The 27,842-nt window shown below is 37.5% G+C and overlaps 1 protein-coding gene across 1 annotated transcript in view; it reads left to right on the top strand.

The window, feature by feature from the left end:
* Positions 1–27,842, top strand: part of LOC141429566 (uncharacterized protein CG43867) — a 360,339-nt gene that overhangs the window by 187,775 nt on the left and 144,722 nt on the right. The window contains exon 3 of the mRNA XM_074089932.1: positions 23,853–23,915. Coding sequence (XP_073946033.1) covers positions 23,853–23,915 — 63 coding nt within the window. The remainder of the gene's footprint in view (positions 1–23,852; positions 23,916–27,842) is intronic.

The following is a 27,842-nucleotide window of genomic DNA, read 5'->3' as shown; positions in this document are numbered from 1 at the left end:
GAATTTCAAGTCAATCCTGGAGGTGGATCAAAATGAACTTGCAAGATTTAATATACGAGATGATGTAAAAACCTTAGATCATACACCACTAACTTATTGAGGTGATCCATTTACCCCCGACCCGCCCCATATTTTTCTCCTAAGATTATTCGAAATCAAGCCAATCATGAACATCAAAGGGGAGGCTGGGGCAACCAGGAAATCAGCTTCGTTAAAAATTTATTTCAGCTGTTACCTTCTCATATACCTACGTTTCCCGTTTAGTAACCTTGGGGGAATTGATAAGTGCTTTATAGGGTACCATGAAAATCAGGCGAGTAAAGGTAAAAGTAAACTTTATGTGAGAGTGATAAGAACTATGGTGGATTATTTTTATCTTTGAAATTATTGTGTCGACATTTTTATATTAAATTGCATAAATATCGATACTGTTGCTGTTGCGACTTGTGAAATACGCTATCAATAGGCACTGACAAAATAATATACTTGACACCAATTGACCTAGTGCCAAATATCCCGTAGTAAAAATAATAATAAACAAATTAGTCAACATTGTTTATTAAAACTTTTTTCAATTTTGTTTTGGCGGTAATTTATACAGTGATATCTACTAACTATGGTTTCAAAAATATTGTAAATGGACTCTTTACAAGGGCCCATTTAATCCCCTTTCCGCATTAGGTACGGGTAGTTTTGTAACACCGTAGGTATAAGTACTTTGTCCACATCTAGAACGGACAAACTATACAGGGTGGAAAAATCGAATGCCACATGGATGGCAACTACCTTAAGTATTGTAAATAACACATTTTGTGTAAGGGAGACTTTCCTTCGTTTTTAAAAACAATAAAAACTGCATTTAATGATTTATGAAAAATCGCTTGCCTCAGTCGGGACTCGAACCGGTCAAATGTGACAAAAAATAATGTGCTGTATTTTATGATGCAGATCGAAAGGGTTACTCATAAGGTTCATTTTTCTCTAAATAACAAATACAATCAGAATAATGGAAGGCCATGAAAATTGTAAACGAAAAATTAAAAGCACTTGCAAGTCACAATTTCAATTTATCTACGTAAAATAGTAGCTCTAATATTCGAAAATGGAATAAACACAATTCGATAAAAAAGAAAAGAATGCGTTCAACAAGTCGGCATTATTTGTTTAAATTAAAAAGATTGCACTTAGAAAAACAAAAACGGTTCGTTAAAATGTTCCATTTTTAAAAATTTACCTATCCTAGCTACTATGATGACTAGAGAATAATTGATGCAATTTTCCTATCAAAGGAAGTAGGTTACTAAAGTGGCATTAGTAATCGCAACTAAAGTGATAAGTAAACATAAGTGTAGCTCATCATTATCATGTCATTTAAACGTCTTTATTTTGCTTGTATTCCAGGGATTACGTCTTAATTCACGTGACGGGTGAAATCAAATTTAAAAGGTAATTGTTAGTTTTCATGGCCTTCCGTTATTCTGATTGTATTTGTTATTTACAGAAAAATGAACCTTATCAGTAACCCTTTCGATCTGCATCATAAAATACAGCACATTATTTTTTGTCACATTTGACCGGTTCGAGTCTCGACTGAGGCAAGCGATTTTTCATAAATCCTTAAATGCAGTTTTTATTGTTTTTAAAAACGAAGGAAAGTCTCCCTTACACAAAATGTGTTATTTACAATACTTAAGGTAGTTGCCATCCATGTGGCATTCGATTTTTCCACCCTGTATATACACCTCTAATTTTCATGTGAAAGCGAAAAACCTGAACGCTTAATTTAGCTCTACGATTTTACTCCTACCTAAAATCTACTAAAACTTATCCTTAACACCCGCTAAATCCTGTAAATACCACAAATTATTCAGCCTTTGAATTCCCCAGTTATTTCATTTCGACTCGGCATCTGCGAATCTTTTCAGCAAAAAAACACTACTTAACATTTTCAGGCGCTAAATTAAGATTTCCCGTTTTATTATGAAGTCCCGGGATCCCGGGATAAACCCTCGTTTTTAGCGAAATATTCCTCGCGTTTGCAGTCAAATGAAATGTATTTCCATTCCTTTATTCCCTTTGACTCTATTTATTTCAAGATGACACGAGGTTTTGTTGTCTCTGAGTGTTATGTATTAAAGTATAAGCTCTGAACCGGGAATGTCGGGAATGAAGGAATTCAAATAAACGAATGTACATGTTCAAGGGTGCAGTCTAAATATAACTGGAATGGAAAAAGGTGTCTTGTCGATGTGTTGTCAAGTTCTTTAACCATTAATAGGCATAGGCTATCTGGTCGGCGCGTACTCATCATCGTCATCATCCCAGCCTACGTCCAACTGCAGAACATAGGCCTCCTCTCATAATGAGAGGGCTTGCGCCATATAGTTCCCAGCGGACCCAGTGTGGAAAAAATCATATAAAAATGGGTTTGAATTTAATCCGTATTATCCATCCATTTTCAAAGTCTACCTCATCATCAGCCAAAAACCGGCCAAGAGCGTGTCGGACACGCCCAAGATAAGGTTCCGTAGCCATTACGAAAAAAATCAAGTAATTTTATGTGTGTTATAACACAATTAAAACACGTACACAGTCTTAAAATCTATTACCAGAAAAAGAGCGTATCTTCACGGTCCTTTTGTTGAGAAGCGCAGTTTTTCGGCAATAACTCAAAAACGGTATATCCGATCATGCTGAAACTAATTTTCGTTGAATGTATTTATTAAGCGTTACCTTTCCATATTTTTTGAATATTTTTTGGACAAACGGTTTACAAGATAGAGGGGGGGGGGCACAATTTTTGCTACTTTGGAAGCGATTATTTCCGGAAATCTTCACTTAATCAAAAAGTTTTTGAGAAACCTTACTATCTTTTGAAAAGAGCTGTCGAACTATGTGCCACACGTTGATGCGAGTTAATAATTATTATTTGTTTCAATTTGTGTGTGTTACGTGTGTAAAACTAAATAGCGAGTAAAATGCCTTTGACATACAGACGGACAGACAGACAGACAGAAAGACGGACTTGACGAAACTATAAGGGTTCCAGTGGTTCCGTTTTTGCCATTTTGGCTCCGGAACCCTAAAAATGACCACTATTGAACAATAACCTCCTCTATAGAACGTCATAATTTCCCCCCAACCTTTATTCATCTGTTTAATCCGAGACGTTCTTTTTATCAAAGCGACGTTAAAACTATCTCTGTAAATAGAACGAACACTTAAAATTACGACAGGAATTAGTGAAATGAGGCATTACGCTAATTGCAATTATACATGGACAGATTATTTAATCAATAACTATATGCTCGCCGTACTGTATGCAATTAGTTAATTAGATCTGAATTATAAAAACTATAATAAGCTAATTTACCCAATCCGCTTAAGACCAGCTAAAATTATTACGTTTGCTTTTGAACAATACATTGTTTTTTTTTTTTAAAAATTGAGTTTTATAAAAGTATAAACGTTACATTCAAAACGTAATTTTCTACTTATTGATATATTTTATACAGTCCAAATTTTACCAGTTACCTCTTGCTGTAAAAGAATTGAATATGAGCTGTATTATTATTAAGCTTTCTCGGTACCTAGACGGATAACTCCCAACGGAAATTAAACCGTTTAGAAAGTTCGACAAGCTCTGTCTGGAAACGACTGTTTTGAAATATAAAGCCTTTTAATGTTATTGACGTTTGCTGTCAAAGTGTACTTGGATTAATCTTTCATGAGGAGTTGGCGTTGTTGATTTCGGGTGACACTCTTTCCCGGCCCGGATAATACCGGGATGGAAATACCGACCCTGTTTTTTCGTATACACGCCCATAGAAGCTCACGTCACTCACGGGCGTGTACACAAAAAACAGGGTCGGTATTTCCATGTCGGTATTATCCGGGCCGGGAAAGAGTGTCACCCGTTGATTTCGTTTGACATTGACAGTTCGTAAATTCCTGATCATAAATTGATATTACGTAGAAAAATATTTTTGATTTTATTTTCATACTAGTTTCCCGATTTGGCTTCGCACATGTGCAATAATTGAAGAGAAAGAACCAAATTTTCCCCGCAAGCATGTTCTGTCTCACTCAGTCACTCTTTGCATGGAGATTTCTATATTATATATTTTTTTATACTGGTTTTTATTTTTAACTATTGCAATTCTTTTTAATTTATATATTATTTATAATTATTTTTTTATTTATATTGTACATAGAAGATAATATTAACCATTTTTCATTATCGCCTGATCGCAAAATTAGTCAAGCCCATGTCAAAACCATCCCTGCTCTTAAAAAAGCAAATACAAAGCGATTAGGCCCTAACTGCTTAATCTGCCTATCCCGTGTCACAGGCCAGCATCAATCGATGACAAACGAGAGGCTTTTTTTTTAAACAAAGTCGGGCTTCTCAAGAACGTGCGGACGGCAGGCGGAGCGTTTGACAAATGGCTGGTGACGTCATCGCGGTTAATCGTCGTCGAAGACTAGTTTTTTTGGTAGTAGTTTTCGTATACTTAAGGATTTGTATTGGTTTTGCTAATAACCGGATATCTGTGAAAGCCTAGCCTTGGTTAATAAAATTTTGAATTAAATTCAGTGCTAAGCACAAGTAGTGCAAAACCGCCTGGTCGACACTACTGGAGACCAAAGGGCTGGCAGCTATCTCTCTCAACGAATCGCCATCGCCATTCGACGAGGGAATGCTGCCAGCCTTTTGGGTACCATGCCAAGAGGGCATTTTATTTAACTTAGGTGGTATTAAGTTTTTAAGTTAGGTATTTACTTTATAGTTAAGTTTTACTTGTGGTTATTTTTTCTTAATATAATAGTCTCGATTAATAAAAACACAGTGCTTTATACGATAGTTAATTTTCACATACATAATCAAAATTCAAAATAGGTACCTGAACTTTAACTTGAAAATTTTGCACGATTACTTTAAGTTAGTTCCTTAGTTCACAAAAGCTAAACTTAATTTTACAACATTAAAACATGTTCATAGTTCAAGATTTTTTTTTATATCCGTCGATTTTTACACACAGGATTTTCCCCGTTATACGCAAACTTTGCACTCAGGAAGCATTTTAAAGACGTTTCCCTCAGCTTAACCGCTATTGACGAAAACCCGAGTATTATTCAATCGTAAATCGCAAAGTTTCAAACTGGCCACTTCCCCGCGATCGCACCTGCGCGCTCCCACTTTATAGCGCGTAAGTTAACGCGAAATTAATGTCCGGAATCCCGTGAAAAATATATGTAACGCGCGTGTTTTCTTACGGAAAAACACCTCTTCGGGTGGAAGAGAAAAATGTTGGGTTCTGATTTCGAATTTCGGGTTTTGAATTTGGTATTACGACGTGACGACGAGCGTGGTTCTAGAAGTATTTGTTTTTTTGTATTGAATCCTCTTTTCTTTCTGGCCAGTATGTTTTTAAAATGCGTGTCAAATTCTGACACCCGTCTAGAAGTAACTTGATTAAAAACAAACAAATACAAACTCAAAAAAAAATATACGGTATCTTTATCAAATTCTTGAGGCTTTTTTCAGAATAGGTAGGTAACTATTTTATTCAAGAAAATACTGGCTGAAAATAATGGCTGCTTTGGCGCAATGTTATTGTCTCCGGGGAAAAGTATTGTCGGTTAACTTTAACCACTATCATTAACTGTATCATTAGTATTATTATTTAGGCACTTAATAGTAATCGTACAGATAACTTTATTAGCAGATATTTAGGGATCGAACAGATTTTTTTTATATAAGCCGACAAACAGGCATGCGTTTTACCTGATTATAAAAGTACTATTACTGCCGCCCATGGACTGCTACAGTACCATTGAAACTGATAGCGCGTAGCCGGGCTTAAAAGGTGCAAATGTGAAAAAAATAACAAAACAAAATAGAATTTTTTATACTCTTATTTCAAGATTATTAAGGTGAGATGGCTACTTCGTCCTCATTAAGTACTTATTATTCTTACGTTTTATAATAATCTGCCGCGAATTCAAATGTCATGAAAAGCTAATGCACGCATGACATTGTTTCGCAAACTCATGTAAATCAATTTAACTTTATGTAATAAACCGCTTAAAATAACGATAACCCAGCATTCTAATACACCGTAAAATGTTCGGGAAACATGTTAAAATAAAAAAAAACAAGTGAAGTAAATACATTATGCAAAAAATGTAACGCGAAAACGCAAAGCGGGTTTGACCCAGTTTGCAACTAATTCATTCGGGGTTTTGCCTTTGCTGTGAAAAATTACGCACGTTTAAGCCTCACTGTATCTTTTAATATAGTTAAGCTTGGTGTTATTAAATATTACGGAACAAGCGGGATTTAGTTTTTTGCCTTTTTACCCGACTGCGAAGAAGGAGGGTTATGTGTTTAACTCGTACGTACCTATGTATGTATTCTTATGTCCTCTCGTAACTGCTCAACGGCTGAACCGATTTTGATAAATGCTACATCATCTGATTCGTCTTGATGACGCGAGTGACACTGGATACATGAAATTGTTGAAAAAACAAAATGGCGGATTTTTGGCGCCAAATTGTTTTAATTCTTTTTTATTCAAACCTATCGAGTAGGATATCTTACGAAAGCTAATAGTTAGCCCGTTCTAAATATATATAGGTTGTAATAGTTTTAATCTACCATTTTCACAAAAATATCAAAAAAGTTTGAAATAAAATCTGTTCTGGGAATCCGACCCACGAAGGACCACACGAGTTCCCATTTGCCATTGTGGTCATACGGGAGCATTCTTTCAGATACGACAGATCATTTCTTGCGGAACTTTTTTGCTCCGCACGGTGAAACTTTGGCATCAACTTGCAGCGCCAGTATTTCCGGAACGGTATAACTTGGAAATTTTAAAAAAACCCGGCCAAGTGCGATGCATCCGGCGAAATTAAGTCGCCGGACAGGTGTCCGGTGCATTTACACACATTCATTGTAAACCATACTACATAGTAAGTCCGGCAAAAAAACGATCCGTTGTCCGGTGAAAACAACGGACGTCTACAACTTGTAGACTACAAGCGACCTTGCAAATATCTAGTGATGAATATTTGTTTGTGACAGAAGAAAACACTTTACTCTCAGTATTTTAATAATACAAAGCTCTTTTGATTATAATCTCCCGCCTTTTCTTTACTTCGCACGCTTTACAGAACAACCTTTTTTTCTATAACCGGCCGGTGTCACCAATTCATGCTCCTGTCAGCACACCACCTGTGCTATTCTGCTTTACAATACTTGATATGAATCGGTGTAGAACATAAATTATTTGCTCAATTCGCGATAAGTGGTTATCCTGACTCAAACCATAAACAACCAGCAGGGCTAAACTTATCCGCCATTACGAAACAAATGCGCAACGATACTCCAAAGAAAAAGTAAAACAAAAGACATGACAATTATTTAAGCAGTGCAAAAAGCGATGTCCACTGAATAAATTGTCGTCGCAGACTGTAAAAAAACTAACGAAACGGGGGTTCGAGAGAGTGTTACCATATGGGGGGTTAAAAGGAGGAGCAAGCTTGCTATTCGTTTTGGTCAGCTTAAAACACCGATAGAAGTACCTACCTGAAAGCAAAATCGGTACACTGCTGTATTTTAAAGTTCTTACTGTAAATTTATTCTGCAACTCTTTTTCGGGTGCATAACTATAGAACTAGACTATTTTTTACCTCGCTCGTCTTTTACAACAAACCGAATGCCACAGTCTGTGCGACACATCAAAGTAAACGTCCCATATGTATGCAGAACCTCTCGTTCTCTAACATAAACACACATATCAAGACCTCTCTACGAGTTCATTGTTATAGCTTAGTTATTTAGCAACCACACGAGCAAACATTCGTTGCCAAACAAAACAAATGTTATACTCAACTACTATTGACTGGAACTGATTAGTTAAGTATTTCATTCATCACAAAAAGTGTGTTTTTATGTAGAAAATAGCATCGCAGATTTTCAGATCTCTGCTACAAAAAAACTCCTAAGTTTAAATACTTAACTTATTAAAATTCTCAAAACGAGTTACTATACATTACATAGACTGTCTCTTCTGCATTGTTTTATCTTTGTCCTTTTAAATACCCACGGCAAATGATGGCGTGGTAGGTACTTTTCAGAACGTTAAAATTACTTTTTCCACGTCCCTTAGGTAGCTCGTTGAATGTGATGCTCTTTTGTCTGTGGTAGACAGGCAGTGTCGTTTGTCTGTAATGGCTGGTCCATGCATAGTGTTTTATTTCCATTTATATGTTTGAGGAATTTAAATAATGCAGTGTTATTGCTAATTACTCAACATTTGCGTTAAAACACAGACAGAAAGTAAAACAAAGATAAAAAATCAAAAACAGAATCAGCAAACGAAAAATAAGTGGAAATGTAATGTATTGATTGTCAAAAAAACAAGCCTCCAACTTTTTATCAATTACGTTTGAAAAGAGTATTTTTCTAGCGAAAACATCTAAAGATATTGCTGACACAGATATAAACGTTTCCGTGCTTACCTTTTTTAGGGTTCCGGAGCCTAAATGGCAAAAACGGAACCCTTATAGTTTTGCCATGTCTGTCTGTCTGTCTGTCCGTCCGTCCGTCCGCGGCTTTGCTCAGGGACTATCAATGCTAGAAAGCCGTAATTTTGCACAGATATATATGTAAACTATGCCGACAAAATGGTATAATAAAACACTAAAAAAATTTTTTTAGGGTACCTCCCATAGACGTAAAGTGAGGGTGTTTTTTTTTCTCATCCAACCCTATAGTGTGGGGTATCGTTGGATAGGTATTTGAAAACCATTAGAGGTTCAGGTCAGGTCGATTCAGTGATATGTTTGCGAAATATTCAACTTTGAAGTGCACATTTTCATTAAAATCGAGCGTCCCGCCCTCTAAAATCTAAACCGGTGGGTGGAAAAATTTGAAAAAATTCAGGATGATAGTAAGTATATCAAACTTTTAAGGAAATCTATAACGGTTAAGTTTGCTTGAGAATTATTAGTAGTTTAAGAGTAAATAGCAAACTAAGGTATAAAATATACCTAAACTATGGAAGATTCCGTATAAAATACGAAATTCTTTGAAAAATATTGCTTAATTTTTTCGTAATGGCTACGCTCTTGGCCGGTTTTTGTAAATAAAAAATGACGACTGTTACACACCATGGAAAAAATATTATTACATTCCTATTATTATTAATTCTGTTGTTAAGGGCCGTAAAACATTGAAACTAATGAGAAACCTCCATGGAAACCTTCAGGCATCAACTTTACCTTAACTAATTTTGCAAAATAGGCCAAAGGAACTGAAACCTCCAACAAATGTGCTCCTCATCATCATAACTTTGCGCCGCTCTGCCAAAGCACTAAGCAACTTCTTACGATAACTTTGGGTTTACACGTGCTTATTTACTAATGCTTAGTACTTACTTGCCAGTTACACTTATACACCATGTGTTTTGCTAGATTTACAAGGCACTACGTTTGGATAGATATTTTACTAAATGTAAACAAACTTCAGCTCCCAGATTTGGTACATTCAAGGATAGACTAGTGTATTTCAATACAGAAATGAAATTTTTTAGATAGTTAAATGGGAGAATTTCAATATTTAAGACACATTTAGTTAAATACCTATCCAAACCAAGTGTAGTAAGACTAAAACTAGGCACTAATGCACTATGTTTATTTGTAGCATTAGTTGATAGGCTTGTGTAAACTCAGCAAAAGTAACATTATACGTGCGACTGAATATTTAGGTACTAAGCAACAAGCAGTTAAATAGGACCAGCGAACAATCTAACACACCTAGAATCACAATTACTTGCACCACTTCTTTCTGTCTAATACAGGACAAGGGTAGAAAGAGATGGTGAATGTAATCTCGAGCGCCCCCCCGTTAACAATACGGCCTCAGCAGGGCTACTACGAAACTCGAAAATCGACGTTCGTGTCGTTCGGTCCCGCTGACACTCATATTATTGAATACGAGAGCGAGAGGGATGGACCATACGAACTTTGCTTTCGAACTTCGGAGTAGGCCCTCTGGTCAGTCTGGTCTAACAACCACGTGTAAACGTCTACTTGTAGATAGTACTAAAGTATTAGTACTAGTTACAAATACTAGGTTCGTGTTCGTTCGTGTAAGTAAGTTGTCACGGCCTGTACTTTCAGCAGCCAACCGTGAGCGAGCGTGCGGCATTTTACCAATTTGTCTAACATATTCAACCTTACGTTCACACCGTGCGTTGTCGAGCTTTGCCACAGTGCTTGAGCTTTTATGAGACGCCGTCCTAATTGGCCATAGAGGTAGTTCGTGATGCAGCGATGCGATGGAACTGCTCCTGGTCGTACTGTATAATTAGGCGACCGTCAACTAGGAGTCTGATTAGGAAGATTAGGAGGATGTTGTTGAGCGTTTCATAATATCGGTTCGCGACCCGATTTTGGGTCAATGGTTAGTAGCCCCCCAGCCTTAAAGTTGAACATCCACCACATCCACCAGATATGCAAGAATGGGGACCAGTGTGAGAAAATCCAACGAAAGAATTGACTTAATTTTCCTAGCTTCGCTCAGCGCAGTTTGCTACGGTGGCTTTTTAAATTGGCGTTTAAAGTCGATGAAAGCAGCCGTTAAAATACGGCCAGAAGCTTCAGGCATCGTTACTCTAACGTATGGCGGTGAAACTGGCTTGAAAAGTAACTTGTAGTCTAGATAAAACTATTTCAAGCCTGGGTTAGCTAAAATTGTGGTTCTATTTTACGTGAAATGTAAGTTTCTGTTTTAAGTTTAGTTTATTTAATTCAGCACCATCCGCTGACGCTTAATGGCTCTTAGACTGCCGGAGAGCTGTGTGATTGGAGATCTGGATCTGACTACAAAGGTTGTGGTCTCGGGTTCGTTCCCCGGTCCATGTATTATTAAGTAGGTAATAGTATGTATATATTAAGACGGTCTTTGTGAGAATGTTTTCAACTGGTTAGAAATAGAATGATTCAATAGTAGGTACGTATCTACCTGTGTGTTTTTCATAGATGATAGTTAAAGACCTAAATTCACATAACGTCATTTTTGAAACTAATAATAATAATATGCTTTCATTAAACTTTGGAACTCTAGCTTCACATCAAATTGCCACATGACCTTAACAAATGCCAGTTAATGGTACGGCAGAGTTCCAAACGGGATACTGTAATATGAAGTTACAGCTCAGAGATGGCGTTCAAACGTTTGGAATGACAGTCGTTCTGCTGAGCGGCTTTCGGCTTAGCAGTCATCTTTTAACTCGTTTTTTAAAATGCCGTCGTAGACGCGAATGTGTGATAAAGTTAATCATAATAACGGCAGTCGAGTTATCACCCTGCATTCAGTTTTATTTATTTACGAAAAGATTCAGCCTCCTAATTACAAGTGAAACAGTTTGTTTAAGTATTTTGGATGGCGAACAATTTTTTAATTTACATCTTCCTTGGCTGTCGGTGGCTGATTGGCAAGTCCTTTGCCGCGGCTTGGCTTGTAAAAAGGCGGCAGTCAGCTACACTTTTAAAAACTGTCGGCGGATGTTTTAATTGTAATATAGTTATTAAATAAAATAAAAATAAAATAAATAAATATCATGGGACACCTGACACCAATTGACCTAGTCCCAAACTGAGCAAAGCTTGTAGGTACCTTACCTACTATGGACACTATGCAACGGATAAACTTATTTATATAGATAAATACATACTTAAATACATATTAACATCCAAGACCCCAGAACAAACATTCTTATTATTCATACATATATCTGACCCGGCCGGGAATCGAACCCTAGACCTCAAGCTTCGTAGTCAGGTTCTCTAACCACTTGGCCATCCGATCGTCTAATATAAATAATATATTCTGTGTATATAATAGTAGTTTCTGTGTATATAAAAGCCGTGGTGGTCTAAAAAGCCGTGGTGGCCTAGTGGTTTGACCTATCGCCTCTCAAGCAGAGACGACCCTCTGGGTTGCTGGGTTCGAACCCCGGCTCGCACCTCTGAGTTTTTCGAAATTCATGTGCGGAATTACATTTGAAATTTACCACGAGCTTTGCGGTGAAGGAAAACATCGTGAGGAAACCTGCACAAACCTGCGAAGGGATTAAATGGTTCGTGCGAAGTTCCCAATCCGCACTGGGCCCGCGTGGGAACTATGGCGCAAGCCCTCTTGTTCGGAGAGGAGGCCTGTGCCCAGCAGTGGGACGTATATAGGCTGGGATGATGATGATGATATAATAGTAGACTTCCGAATTATTAAAAAACGGTAGATAAGTCACTAGCTTCTCGCGAGTGGACTATTTAAATTTGGTGTACCACCCACCCACCGTAGACACAGGCTTATGCTTCATACCTACTTCCACAAACAGCAAATTTTTTATAAATCATACTTATTTTTAGTAGGTACCAAAGAGGCACGACACGGCTAAAGAAAAAGAGATAATTATATACGGTGATGACTGATGACGGTAATGGGACTTTTGGGACAACAATATGATATAAATATTAGGCCTCTTGTCCCATGGGACTACTGGGACAAAATCGTCTCAGTTGTCCCATGATGGGACAACTCAATGGGACTAGTGGGACAGACGGGAAAACTCATGGTAAATTTCAAATGTAATTTCGAACTATTACGTACAAACAGACTATCTCACAGTTTCAATATCGAACTGTTTACTTTAATAACAGTCTTAAAATTCAATAAGCGATCCATCAGCCTCACCAAGCAAGATGATAAATGAACCATCACTGAAGTTATTTTAATTGCTCCACGGGTAGATGAAAACTTCCCATGAAAATTGGATTTCTGCGACACGTTGATGGATTGCACCCATTCTGTTGATTGGCGGTCTAATATGTTTTTTTTTCTGTCAACTGTGGAGCGCGAGCGTGTTTTGTTTTTGATTTTCAATTTTTTGACGCCTCTGGACTTTTTTTGTCTGCGGTTGGATGAACGTGCGTACATATTCTCCGAATAGAGGCAGATTGGTGAACTTTAATAAATATTATTGTGCTCTTTTTCTACAAGCACTTTTTTACTTGTAATGTCTCAATTCGTCCACTTCTAGTGATCGAATTGATTTTAAATTAACATTATAACTAGCCGTTACGTGTACTCCGTCCGCGTGGAATTCTCTTATCGCTATCCCGCGGGAACTATGCAATTTTCCGGGATAAAACTATCCTATGTCCAACCCCGGGACTTAAACTATCTGTATACTGAATTTCATCTAAATCGGTTCAGCGATTTAGACGTGATGAACTAACAAACAAACGAACAAATGAACAAACAAACAGACTCACAAAATTTCGCAATTATATTATTAGTGGGAGTGGGAGTGGGAGGTAGTTTAGACGCGAATGCACAAGCACATATGTGCACAGCAAAAAGCTTGTAATAAAAATTTAATTTTTGACACAAACTTGTTTTACTGGTGAGATGAAAACATAAAAAGCAACAGAAAAATAAAACTAAGTATTTAACTCTCACTTTATCTATCACATTAAAAAATCGAAGTGAATAAAGTGTTTAAGTGTAAGTAAAAAAATAATACTTAGATACTTTAAACACCGTACAAAAGTCGAAATTACATTATTTTTGTTTAAAGCATGTCATGTGACACATATTGAACGTATTTCAATAAGAATACCCCATTCGAATTGTTTCGCGCCTTAACGCATACTGGAAACCACATTCATACCGCACTCACAAGAATTCTTATACCATTGATATTTTATAAAGTATTTTGTTGCGTAACCCATTCGCGGATTTTCGCGGTTTTCCTCTGACACCGGCTTGTCAATGCATCAATCATTTGTATTGTTTCAGATGTTTTAAATTGTTTGAAAGTAATTGTTTGTTCTTTTCCGTTTCAGCTGGGCTACCACGAAACTCGAAAATCGAAGTTCGTATCGTACCGTCCCACTGACGCTTATATTATTTAATATGAGAGCGAGAGGGATGGTACCATACGAACTTCGATTTTCGAGTTTCGTAGTAGCCTTGCTGACCTTTACACTAAAAATAGCTTATGTAACATGACACAAGTTTTTTAAAGCATAATCATGTACAGTTTTTTTTATCATACCAATCTTTGCAACAAGACAAACTGAAGGGTGACTCTATTTACCGGCACGGATAATACCGACATGGAAATAGCGACCTGATATTTCGTGTACACGCCCATACCGCCCATACAAACTGGGTGTCAAACTGACAAGAGTTTCTATGGGCGTGTACACGAAATATCATGTCGGTATTGTACGTCCGGTAAATAGTGTCACCCAAACTGAACATCAAAAATGGCGCTAAATGATTTTTTCTGGCGCATATAATCATCACGCAAACGTAGTTTTTTTTTAAATTTAGAGACAAACTAGACACGGCCCTTCTCTCTTATCGTTTGGTATTAAGTAACTTGCGAGATTTTTCAAAAAAATCGATTTGCACAGACAAGATATTTGTTCTAACGAAACAGTTTGTCTTTATGATAAATCATAATTTCCGGTTTTTGAACGCGCTATACGAGTAAAAGGTTTATGATATGTGTAGATAATTATGTACTCGTACCTATACACGTGTCTTACGGTAGCTTTAATTCAGAGTCACTATATTGTATTTTATGGCGAAATATAACGAAATACAACTTTCAAGTTATAAATTGTTTCCACCACTTATAAATCTAGCAGATTTCCCGTTAAATACTCACCTAAAATAATAAATTTGAAGCAGCCGAGGCAACGGGTTTCCAGGTGAAAATATAACAACTAAGTTTCGCTGAGGAGGTATTAAATTTTTCAGGAAAATGGAATTTCCACTTCAACTCTGGTTGGAGGAAACTCGATTTATTAGGCCAATGAGTGGATTTGCCGGTTATTTGTACTAAGTTAAAAGTTGCTTGTTTCGTGTTAGGTAGCTTTCGTTTAAGAGAATTTTCGAAGATCTCGTGATAGATAATGGTAAATGGTCTATTTAGGTGATGTAGACGAGTAGTCGAGAAAACTGAAGCACGTAACAGGGTGGTACCTTTGTAGGTACTATTGATGTCATATTGCCATTCCACACATGCTAATGAACTCATAACGAATTGATTATGAAAAGGCCTGTGCAGTCGAATAGGTAAACTGAATTTATCATACTTTTGTCAAGTAAATTATAGTGGAATTGATTATTAAAAAACTCCACCCTGGTACATGAATCAGTTTGCTCGACTGTACCATATAAGGACTTTAAACATAGTCAATGAAAACCTTCAATAAAATATAAGCTGATAAATCTCGTTCCCTTAATACAGATTTAACAAGAAAATAAACCCGGTGCGGTCTGCTCAAATATTTAGCAAGCGGTGCCGCGCCGCACAAACTGTTTATGGCTTAAAGCCTGAACATTGCAGGGGGGCTACTACGAAATTCGAAGTTCGTATCGTGCCGTCCCTCTCACTCTCGTATTACATAACATAAGCGTCGGGCGGGACGGCAAGAATGGCAAGATACGCAGTTCGAATTTTGCACTTATAGGGCCTGAAATCTTAACGTTGCGGATGGCTTTGAACATTAAACTACCGTGATACTCGCGTCTTTTATCGAATTAAGCTCGACATGTTTCTGACTAATTCGTAGCCCTTTCTTTGGTGACTTACAAAAAAAATAACTGTATGTAGTTACTAATCTTCGTTAATAAATTCAGTTACCAGGCCTACTGGTATACGCAAGTGAAAATGCGAGTAAGTAAATGAATAAAATTAGATACAAAATACAATGAAAAATAAATTTAAGGCCATGGACCCATAATATTAAATGTATGAAATATCAATTCTAAAATAAAACATTAAAGTGTTTTGAAATTACATTAAAATAAAAGAAACTGAGTTTTTCCAAATTCATGTGCGGAATTACATTTGAAATTTACCACGAGCTTTGCGGTGAAGGAAAACATCGTGAGGAAACCTGCACGAACCTGTGAAGCAATTCAATGGTGCGTGTGAAGTTCCCAATCCGCACTGGGCCCGCGTGGGAACTATGGCCCAAGCCCTCTTGTTCTGAGAAGAGGCCTGTGCCCAGCAGTGGGACTTATATAGGCTGGGATGATGATGATGAAAAGAAACTGAAGATATTCAAGTGGAATAAAATCAAAAACAACTTAAGTCAAAAATATCAAGTCGCCAACTTCGTACCTGCCTAGGTATATGATATTTTATGATAATGGAAAATATTAAAATGTATACCTATCTAAAAAGGTTATCTGAATTTCTTAAAATTTTATATAGGTACGAAGTTAAGTCATAGACCCGTCGATCTGTTACAAAAATAAAGACTGGTAACAAATAAATGTTGTATAATATTGACCGACTATTTAAACCACAGAATAGAAAGACTAAACAGCTACAAAACTTAATCCGTGATCAAAGCAGGCTAACCAACATAACCAACAGCCGCCATAAACAGCAATAAGCGTGTTCAGCCAACGGGCAGCCGGTAAATATTTGAGCGCGGGCGTCGCTTCGTGCTCCGAGCGCCATTCGTCCACATGCCCTATAAGGTAACTACGAAGTGCAAAATCCGAACTTCGTATCTTGCCGTCCCTCTGACGCTAATATTATTGAATACGAGAGTGAGAGGGACGGAATACGGAATTCGATTTTCGAATCTCGTAGTAGCCACCCAGGAGCGCCTCTCGTCCACAGGCATGAGTGAGCTTGAGCTATTGTGGAGCGAACCATAGATGAGAGTGTGTATACTGGTTAGGAGCGAACCACAAACGCTTTTATCTACACCCATATAGTAAATCCTCAATTATGCGTTCAAAAACCATAGGTAATGACCAGCATTACGACATTGGATTCTATTATGAACACGGCTGTATCGTAATGGTCATTTAATACATCATTATAGCACGGGGGGGGAGGCGCCGCGACCACGTGCAGCAGCACGTCGTCGCGCGCGCAGCGGGCGCAGCTCGTGGGGCAGACATACCTACCTAGTTCTCGTTAATGCAGGTCATTCTCGATGGTTCTTGAACACATGATAGAGTATTTAATTATGGATATAGATAAAATATTGTATGCAACTGTACGTAATTAGGCCTTAAAACACTCATGTGACCCTATTATGAAACTCGGCTACGCCTCTTTTCATAAACCCACAGTCCCACACTCGTGTTTTAAGGACCCCTATTACGATACAGTTGCATAAAATACTAGTCTATTACTACTCAAACTTTATCTATGTTTAAGTACTGTTCGCGAATCTCGCGACAAATCAGCCCATCTAGTGGGAGGCCTGCTAACGCTTCGTCTCTCAGATCCTTGTCGCCAAACGAGGACTATTCTCCTCTAAAAATTATCTGTTGAATTTGTCTTCGAGCGATGTGGCCTGCCATTGCAATAGTTAGCTCTACTCTTACTTTCTAGTTTTAATCGTCAGTTATCGAAACGCACTTAGCCATTTTTTCCCAAACTTTCTCGTCTAAATACAGATGTAGTCAATACTGTTTTGCCATCGTATTTCGTCGGAAAAGTCTGTATTTATCTTGCTATCTCAACTAGCTTACTGAAGTTTACTGAAACTAGTTGAAAAAGAAAGATATATCCGACAAAATATGATAGCAAAACATTCAATAGATTTGTACAGTTATGTGTAAAAATATGAACTTATTCAAAGTTTCTAAAATATGTATTCCGACGCAATAAGGCCATAGTTACATATTTTTGAGTGGTTCGAATAGATACTTATTTTTGCACTTGACTGTACTGAGGTGTGAGGAAACGTTACCAAATTGCATTAACACTAACCTACAAATTCTAACGTATTTAACGCAATGACCAATGACGGAACGTGACGGATATGATGGATGCGACGTAATTGTCCGCTGAGGCAGGCGATAATTGCTTTATTGCTCCCGGCACTGGGATGAACAATTATAAGCATAATATACTAGCTTATGTCCGCGTCTTTGCGGCAAATTCCCACGAGAATACGGTATTTGTCAATTTTTTATTTATTTTATAAAGCTACCTTTAATCGGAGTTATAAAGAACTTCAAGAATGAAATGAAATTCAAGATTAGTCGGAGAAAGACTTGCATATATTGTCACAAGTAGCACATTATCTATTCGTATTGCATAGAGAAAATCGTTTTAGAAAAAGGCAAATACATAGTAGATTTATTAAAAAGTCACTTTTTTCTTTTTGAACTGAATATTTTTTTCTCTTCGCTAAACATTATCTAGTGCAGCGTATTTATTGAAATGTAACGCTACTCCGAAATATTTATACCTCGCCTTAGATATATCTGATAGCGACTATCAAGCCTGCAATCATACACTTCAAAAGCAGACGCTATTTAGTTTTACTCCTGTTAGATACGCCCGCCCGTTTGCTTCTCAAAGACAATCTGATGCCACGAAGCACGGAGTATTTGTGAGCTGCCATGCAGAAAATTGAACAGGATTTTGGTTTGACTGAACTCAATAGAGGATGAAGCAGAAGATTATCTTTGTAGGGATGTAATATTTGGAAGATGGATTTTTTAATAATAATAATGCGTAATGCGTCTGCGGGGACACACAAAATTGTGTGTGTTACTATTTTCATGTTTTTTTTTTGGTTTATTTGTGTGAACTTAATTTGTATAAATTTTATTGAAAGAAAGAAACAAAGGTTTATTTTGGCTCCATAAGTCATCATCATCATCATCCCAGCCTATACACGTCCCACTGCTGGGCACAGGCCTCCTCTCAGAACAAGAGGGCTTGGGCCATAGTTCCCACGCGGGCCCAGTGCGGATTGGGAACTTCGCACGCACCATTGAATCGCTTCGCAGGTTTGTGCAGGTTTCCTCACGATGTTTTCCTTCACCGCAAAGCTCGTGGTAAATTTCAAATGTACCATAAGTACCACCTAAAAACTAAGACTTAAACTAGCACTAAAACTATGTTACTTGGTGACACGGCAGGATACCAAAAAGGGTCTCCACATAGGAAAGTGTCTCAGGGTATTGTATTTGTGTGTCTTCTGTATTAGTGAATAAATGTCTTCTTTCTTTCTTTTCTTTATTTTTTGTGACTTTCTTTTCGCTGGTCCGAATGTTTATAGTAATGTGACATTTATTTCGGATAGTATTGAACTGCTCATAAAATTATTACTGTCTCTACCCTCTGGATAAAGATGAATATAACGTGTATTATTGTGTATTTTTAAGCAATGTACCTACCTACAAAGCCTCATACAAATCGCCACTGTGTTAACGTAGAAATTACTGGTTTACGATTATGCTAGGGGCTTATGTTTTGAGTACAAAGCTATAATCATACTAAAATAGATAAATACATACTTCTATTCAAGTAGTTTACAATATTATATACTACCTGTTGCCCGTGACTCCGTCCGCGTAGTATTCGTTTATCGCTAGCCCGCGGGAATAATGCAATTTTCCAGGATAAAAACTATCCTATGTCCTTCCTCCGAATTCAAAATATCTGTATACCGAATTTCATCTAAATCGGTTCAGCGGTTTAGTAACACATCCAAACCTCCAAACATCTTCACAAACTTTCACATTTATAACATTAAGTAGGATACCATTCCTGTGAAAGAATTCTACTTGAGATTTTGGTCTGTTGTCGACAGGGTAGAGACAGGTTGCACAAATATGGTTAGTGAATACAATAAGTATACATTTAGATTAAATTAACAAAATATTGAATTTGAAAATTGTCACACATCACCAAGTTACTGAAGAGACACAGAATGTTGTTTGTACCCAGTATTTTGATATCTCTATATTCATCATCATCATCCCAGCCTATAGACGTCCCACTGCTGGGCACAGGCCTCCTCTCTTCTGAGATATCTACATTGAATGTTCTTAATTATTAGTTATTTTGCTATTAGTTATATTGCTATTATGTTAAAAAAGTAGTAATAAAATATGTCACGGGACAATTCACACCAATTGCGCTGGTCTCGAAGTAAGGAAAGCTTATGTTATGAGTACCAAGTAATAAACATACTAAAATAGATAAATACATACTTAATTATACATAGTATCTAAACAACCAAGACTCTACTTCAAAAAATCGTATTTTTTATATATGAAAGAATATCTGCTCGAACAACTAACCCGAATATCAAATCAGAGACCTCGAGCATTGTAGTCAAGTCCTCTAACCACATGTACCTATCTATACTTAGGGCCTGTTTCACCACGTGTCGACTAACTTTAAGTGACGGATATCAATGATAATGCCGTCTCTGTTTGTTTTGTCCGAATAAACAAAGACGGCATTACTTTTAACTGACACTTAAAGTTAGTCGACAAGTGGTGAAACCGGCCCTTAATGTTGTACAATTTTTTAATGTATTTACTATTTGAAGATTTTTGAGATTTCTTTCTCATTTTATTTTACTAGGGCTCTGATTACCCGAGTCCCATCCAAACACTAGGCCAGCACGTGACGACGCCCGGGGTCACATACCGTCCCTAAATCGACGTAATAGCGACCGAGCTTACTACCAGCTAGTCAATCTGACCCCACACCGCTTACAAAACTCTACTTGATAAGGGGCCAAGTTACGGCGGAGACGATATATTTATAGAGCAATATTATGACACATTTGGGTCGGACTCTGACAACTCTTCATGGAGGGGGGCGAATGTCAATTTTATTGACATTCTGTTGTGATACAGAGATGGCTTCGACACGTTGGAGGGGTAATACGGTTCTGATTGCTGGTAACCGAACCGGAACAACCTTTTGAACATGAAACCACTGTGAGACTCACTCATATTAAATATATTGACCCCCGAAACATGTCGAGCTAAACTCGATTTAAGACGTGAGTTATCCGGGTCAATATATTTAATACAGAACAACCTTATTCGTAAACACTTGATAGACATCGGTTACACACTGATTCTAGCGTTATCAGTACTTACATCGTTCTGGCCAGAATGACGAAAGAATTAACGTGTGGTCAGGTCACTGACGGACGGACTCATGGTCCGGAATGATGAAAATTAATGTTTTCAGTGTTATTTGTCAATCCATTTTGATTGACAGAACACGAAAATGAAGGACTAAACTGACGCCAAAATGAGCGTATGTATATCATCATCCCAGCCTCCCCACGTCCACACGTCCCACTGCTGGGCACGGGCCTCCTCTCAGAATGAGAGGGCTTGGGCCGTAGTTCCCACGCGGGCCCAGTGTGGATTGGGAACTTCACACACACCATTGAATTGCTTCGCAGGTTTGTGCAGGTTTCCTCACGATGTTTTCCTTCACCGTAAATTCGCACATGAATTTCGAAAAACTCAGAGGTGCGAGCCGGGGTTTGAACCCATAATCCTCTGCTTGAGAGGCCATCGGTCAAACCACTCGGCCACCACGGCTTCCAGCGTGTGTATAATTATACGATGTCTTACAGTACGATTACTTCGAGTTAACACTTGACAGATGGGCGTGCCTTCAGTCAATTTTCAACTTTGAGGTCATATGAATAAAGCCATTTTTAGTATACCGCTACCCACGTTTACAGATTATGTAAAAACTATTTTATTTGTAAGACCTCAAAGTTGAAAATTGACTGAAGGCACGCCGATCTGTCAAATGTTAACGCCAAGTTTTCGTACTGTAACCTCCTGATAGTAAAACACTCTTTGATCAGTATCTGTCAGGAAAGTACGAATCTAGATTTTATGTTCAAGTTGATTTTACCCGCTGTTTCGCACGCGTAAACTATATCTGGCTGTTGAATTTCCATTCCGGTATTTTACTAAATACCACATGAATTTCCGAAAAATACATTGTGGATATCATATCTTTATATAAAAGACACCCGTGCCAAATTTGCTGTATCTAATCGTAGTGGTTTAAATTTCTATATTTTATTCTGATCCCGTGGAAATATCGGCATAAAAAGTACCTATGTGCTATTCCAGACGTTCAGCTATCTATATACCTAATTTCTTCCAAGTTTGTCGAGCCGTTTTATAAAGGAGCAACAAATATATATAAACACACACGCATACTCACAAACCCGAGAATAAACATTCGTATTGCTCATAGTTAGTTAGGTTTTCTAACTACGGCTATCCGGAGATCAAATGACTCATTATGTCACGAGGACCAGTTTAAAATGACTACCGTAAAATACCGAACCTACCAATTTACTTATCATTTAGGTACCTCTTGAAATACATAACAATACAAAATCAAACTGGCATTCCTCAGTCCTCAGCAATACGTAACTCGCTCACTTCAAAAATTTTACCCCCTTCGATGTCTTCACCATAACAGTTTTATTTCATATACACCAAAAGCTTCAATTGAAATGCCATAAACAAAATATAGGTAAGGGAAATAAAACGCTCTTAGATAAAATAGGATTTAATGCGAAGGTGGGTTCTCGAAGCTGTCCGTTTCTTAGTCTAAATCTAAACAATTTAGCCTGTAATAAGGTTTGTTGACTATAAAAATTTGAGGCGTTGGCTCTTGCTACTATCCATACTTCCATACTAATATTATAAATGCGAACGTGTGTGTTTGTGTGTTCGTATGTTTGTATGTTTGTCCGTCTTTCACGTCGAAACGGAGCGACGGATCGGCCAGAGAGTGACATAGGCTATGTCACATAGGCTTCTGTTTATCCCGGAAAAATGCACAGTTCCCGAGGGAACAGCGCGCGATTACCAAATTCCACGCGCGCGAAGCCGCGGGCAAAAGCTAGTGTGTCATAAATGAAAAAATTAAATTGATAGTTTGTTAAAATAGCTAGTTCCAAAAGCTGTATCCGCATTTGATACTATTAAATATGTATCTTTTAACATTAGATATAGGTATTTCAAAATAGAACTGACGAAATGGGGGTACTTACAATTATTATATTCCTAACAACTTTTAACTATGTATTTCATTGTTACCAGGGTAGAGTAGGTCTGATGCATCATCAAAGTATTCCTGACCCATCGTGGAATGTTTTCACAGTAAATGATAAGTATTTCTTGTCAGGCAATGTGATTATGTAATGTCACCATGAAATTTTCTGTGAACGGGTTACGCAGTGAGTTGACCTAGGTACAGTTAGGTTAGAATCTGGTGAATAGTTCAGACGTTTGAAAAGTGGTGGCATCGTCACTGACGGGAAATTAAAGAGGGCCTCGATATTTATCAATTTATTAAGTATGTACTTATAATGTATGTATTATGACAATTACATTGCTTTTATATTAATTGTGGGTTTAAAAATCGTTCCGAAATTTTAAACCAGTCGTTTAGCTCGCATCCCCTCTTCCTACCTCCAAGCACATTCATATTAATATTCTAACGTTACATTTTGTTCCCCGTATGTTCATAATCGCAACGCCTCTACATTTACGTTAGCATAAACATCCAAACAATGCATACATCAAGCAAAACGCACATATTTATCAAACGTACGTATTACATCAGTAACATTCGCGCGCCCTTCCCGATACGCCGCCCTGAAAACCGCACGGATCTTACATAACCATAATACCTTTCTACAGCTTTCATGATGAATAGCTAACTATAAAAGCCACGTGGTTCAATAAAGTATGCGCGGTCGAACAGCGCCATCTAACGGGGGGTAGCTTGACTACGCAGCTGTGCTACGCGCTACGAATTGGAGGTTCTTGTAGGAGTCAAACGCCCAAGCGTTGCCGTAATTTTACTTGCGTTTACCGGTAGACGGCGTTAGCGGTTGTATTTGAAATTTTATGCTGTTGTTTTGCGGTGTTTTATTGTGTTTTGCAGTGTTTTATTGTGTTTTTTTTTTGTTTGTTTCAGCTCTCGGAGCTCGAGCAGCGGGTTTTGGAAGCCGAGGGCCGGGCCGAGGAAGCGGAAGACAAGGTAAATACGTTTTCTGTTATTTACTTTGTTTGTAGAGTAAGTAAATGGACACGAAAATATCGTGCTTGGTACATAATAATATTATGGTTGGTTATTTGGAGTATTTTTGTATTTTTTATTTCAACTCCGAATTTGTTATTTTTACGGTCATCCCGTAAAACCACATTGAAAATACAAACTGAGACATGGATGCACAGAAAAACCAGAAAGAACTTCTTCTTCTTCTTCGATTCCCAGCGCTGGTCTCTTTTTCTGGTTTTTCTGTGCATCCATGTCTCAGTTTGTATTTTCAACATAATAATGATAAATATGCCGGAAACTCTCATTACTTCAGATAGGTACTAATTAGCATACTTTCCACAGCAAAAAAAGATAATAATATATATAATTCATGATCCCGTTTAATCAGACATATACACTGAAATAATCACTATAAAACTTACGTTTTTAACTTTTGTGGATATTCTTTCCCATAACATCAACCTAATTGATTTTAGGTATTTTTTTCGCAAAAAAACAGCTACCGACTGAAAGAAAAATCTTACCCCTATATTCACCCTAAAAAAATAAGGGAGAACAATGTTCCCGTATTTTTCTCATGTTCTTATTTCACCATCTTCGGGAACTGCAAGTCAGGTAGCGTCAGCAGGAAACTTCCATTAATCCGCATGGGGGACCTTCGTCAAACAGCTCTGATACGTTTTTTTATTCTGTATTTTTTTAACCCCCGACGCAAAAAGAGGGTTGTTATAAGTTTGACCGCTATGTGTGTCTGTGTGTCTATCTGTCGCACCGTAGCTCTTAAACGGGTAAACCGATTTGAATGCGGTTTTTTTTATTTGAAAGCAGGTTTTCTAGTAATGGTTATTAGATATGTTTTATCAAAATCGGTTCAGCCGTTTTTGAGATATTGAACTTTGAAGTGACAATGTCGGGGGTTTTCCAACTTCTTGTTGGTTAGGTTAGTTTAGGGTACAAACATTTCTTATTTAATTCAGTAGCAGGGACACTTACGCTTGGTTAAAAAATATGGATGTACATATTACAATAACACAACATTTTTTTTATTAAATTAAATTTTATAATTACTTACCTAATCATTTTACCCTTAGCGATTTCAATTATTCACTCTGAAACGGGTTAGGTAGTAAAACTGTCTATAGTTTGTAACATTATTAGGAAAAAATAACAATACTAAAATAACTAAAACAGAATCACAATCACGATTAGAACAAGGGCGTCATTTTTAATGAAAGACCAAAAGGTCCAAGGTTTGGAATGAACCAAAAAATGTGCGAGAAAGGGGAAGTGGACTGTATAGAAATTACGAAAAAGCAACGAGAGGAAAGTCGGGATGGTGAAGGAACGTGCCGGAAGCAAAATATGGCGTCCCGCGACAAATTAATAAATAAAATGAAAAAGCACGCGAAAGAATAGCTGCTGTAGGAAGCTCTCACCTGAGAACTCCTCGTCTGCTGCAGGGCAGGATCTTAGGGCGTCGGTAACGGGCACCGTTGGCTCGAAGTCTTCAGCTCCTCCGGAATCACTGTTAACTCTTACCTCTGGTGTCGTACTTAGCCTTCAGATCAGCGCAGGGGTGCAGGGAGGCTTCAGCAGCAGCACTGAGCTTACGTTGAATTTAAAGACTACGGTTTGAAGGAAAGCTTGTAAAGTTTGGGCAGCGTAACGGCTGTTACAATTCAAATTCTTCAAATAATATTAAAAAATAGAGAATGAATGGTTTCACTTTTGTCTAGAAAAAGGGCCATTGCATTTTTATTACTATTTTTGAACGTTCTAAATACCCTTTCTATATATTCGAAGGTCAAGTTTATCCACTATTTATTGGCATCTATTTCTTAATTTTACAGAATTCGGTAACGTATATAATCAACAATTATATATACTTTTTAGTGTAAATACCTAATATGAGATACAATAGTTTAATGTCAACTGCTCGACACCTTTTACGAAAGATTGCTTTTTCTGGTGCAGAGACGTTCATTATTGAGTCCTTTTTTTTATTTGACTGAATGGAAAACGAGCAAGTGGGTCTCCTGATGGTAAAAGAGCACCACCGCCCATAAACATCTGCAACACCAGGGGTATTGCAGATGCGTTGCCAACCTAGAGGCCTAAGATGGGATACCTCAAGTGCCAGTAATTTCACCGGCTGTCTTACTCTCCACGCCGAAACACAACAGTGCAAGCACTGATGCTTCACGGCAGGATTAGCGAGCAAGATGGTGGTAGCAATCCGGGCGGACCTTCCTGGTGCTTCACCACCCGTTCCATTTTACCATATGCATTACGACGAGTAATTGAAATTCAACCCGTGAAACTTCACGGAATTATGATTTTTAAGAGCACATGTTCCCACTTGCTCGTTTGCCACCCAGACGAATAAAAAAAAAAAGTACGAGTTACTGCTAAATATATCCAAATTACCATTGGTGTCCCTACAATATTTGAAGAGTTCCCTCGATTTCCTTAAGATCCGATCATCAGATCCTAATTTGGTGCTTATGGGACTTAACCTGTCCTCTCCCAGAGGCACAAATTTGTGCCCAAATTCCTTTGATCCTGTTATCCTGGGAGATGACAGATTAATTGAAGGCATTCCTAGACGATCACAAAAAAAATCGGTTCATAAATGATTGAGTTCTGTCTGAGGTAACAAACATAAAAAAAATACAACCGAATAGATAACCTCCTCCTTTTTTGAAGTCGGTTAAAAACAGGCACTTTTTCTAGGCTACTTTTTATCCCGGAAAAATGCACAGTTCCCGCGGGCAAAAGCTAGTCTCTATAAGTAAACGCGTAACGCGTTTTCGAATTTTAGTCCAAGCGAAGATTGGTCGCCCAGAAGCCTTAGGTATTGTCTAACACACCCAATCACAATCACTTTCACCACTTCTTCCTGTCACACTGCCTAAGACTAGGGTAGAAAGAGATGATGAATGACCTCTCTCTCTCACTCTCTCTCTCTCTCTCTGGTAATGATGATGACGGATGACCTGGTCAAAGCCGTGGGCTTTCGGGGGATGCAAGCCTCTTCCAACCGAAGCAACTGGAAGTCTGTAGGGGAGGCTTATGTACAACAGTGGACGTCCTACGGTTTAGATGATGATGATCATGATGATGATGATGATGAGAAAGAAATAGTAATTGCGATGTATGCCAGCCCGTTAGACAATACAGCTTCTCGTTTTACCTAATAAGGATTAAAATATGAAATAAGAATAAATCACAAATCAATTTATTTGTATGGCACTATGGCACCTTCCCGTGCTATCTATAAATTAAATCACGCCCTATGGGCAACGTGTTCATAAAACTGTCAAAAACAAAATTAACAGAAACTGGAAAGTAATAAATTAATTATTTTAAGAGCAACTTATTAATTAACGGTTCGAGAACTTAATTAATTGTGTCACTAAAATGCTGCTAGTTAATCCAATTTTATATTAATATTTTGGTCCGTTATCAGCGGGTTCGTATATTTGAATGTTGCGTTACATTGCTTCTTTAAAGATAATAATATTCGTAGAAATAATGCACAAATTGTGGTGAATATTAATATGTATAGTGCAGACCGAGTTCTACCTCATTTTTATCGACACCGTGCTTTCTCACTAACATAAAATGCAATCAATAAATTCAATTCTATAAAAGATAATCAAAATACACATCCTATTATAACTACGTAATACAACTAATCGTGAATCATTGAATGCTGTTTATTACTAATTAAATAATTGATTGATTCAGGTTACTTTACCATAGCCAAATCATAGAACTTAAAAAAATACCTTGCTTCTGTGACTTAATAATGAAAGAGAAAAAAAATATTTGGCATAAAATTATATAACGTTTCTGTTTATAATCTGGGCCACCTATGTATAGCGGGTAGCGGAGAAAAAAAAA

Source organism: Choristoneura fumiferana, chromosome 7, assembly GCF_025370935.1.
Source record: "Choristoneura fumiferana chromosome 7, NRCan_CFum_1, whole genome shotgun sequence".
Lineage (NCBI taxonomy): Eukaryota > Metazoa > Arthropoda > Insecta > Lepidoptera > Tortricidae > Choristoneura > Choristoneura fumiferana.
The sequence above is the reverse complement of the archived record's forward strand: the minus strand, read 5'-3'. Positions and strand labels throughout refer to the sequence as shown.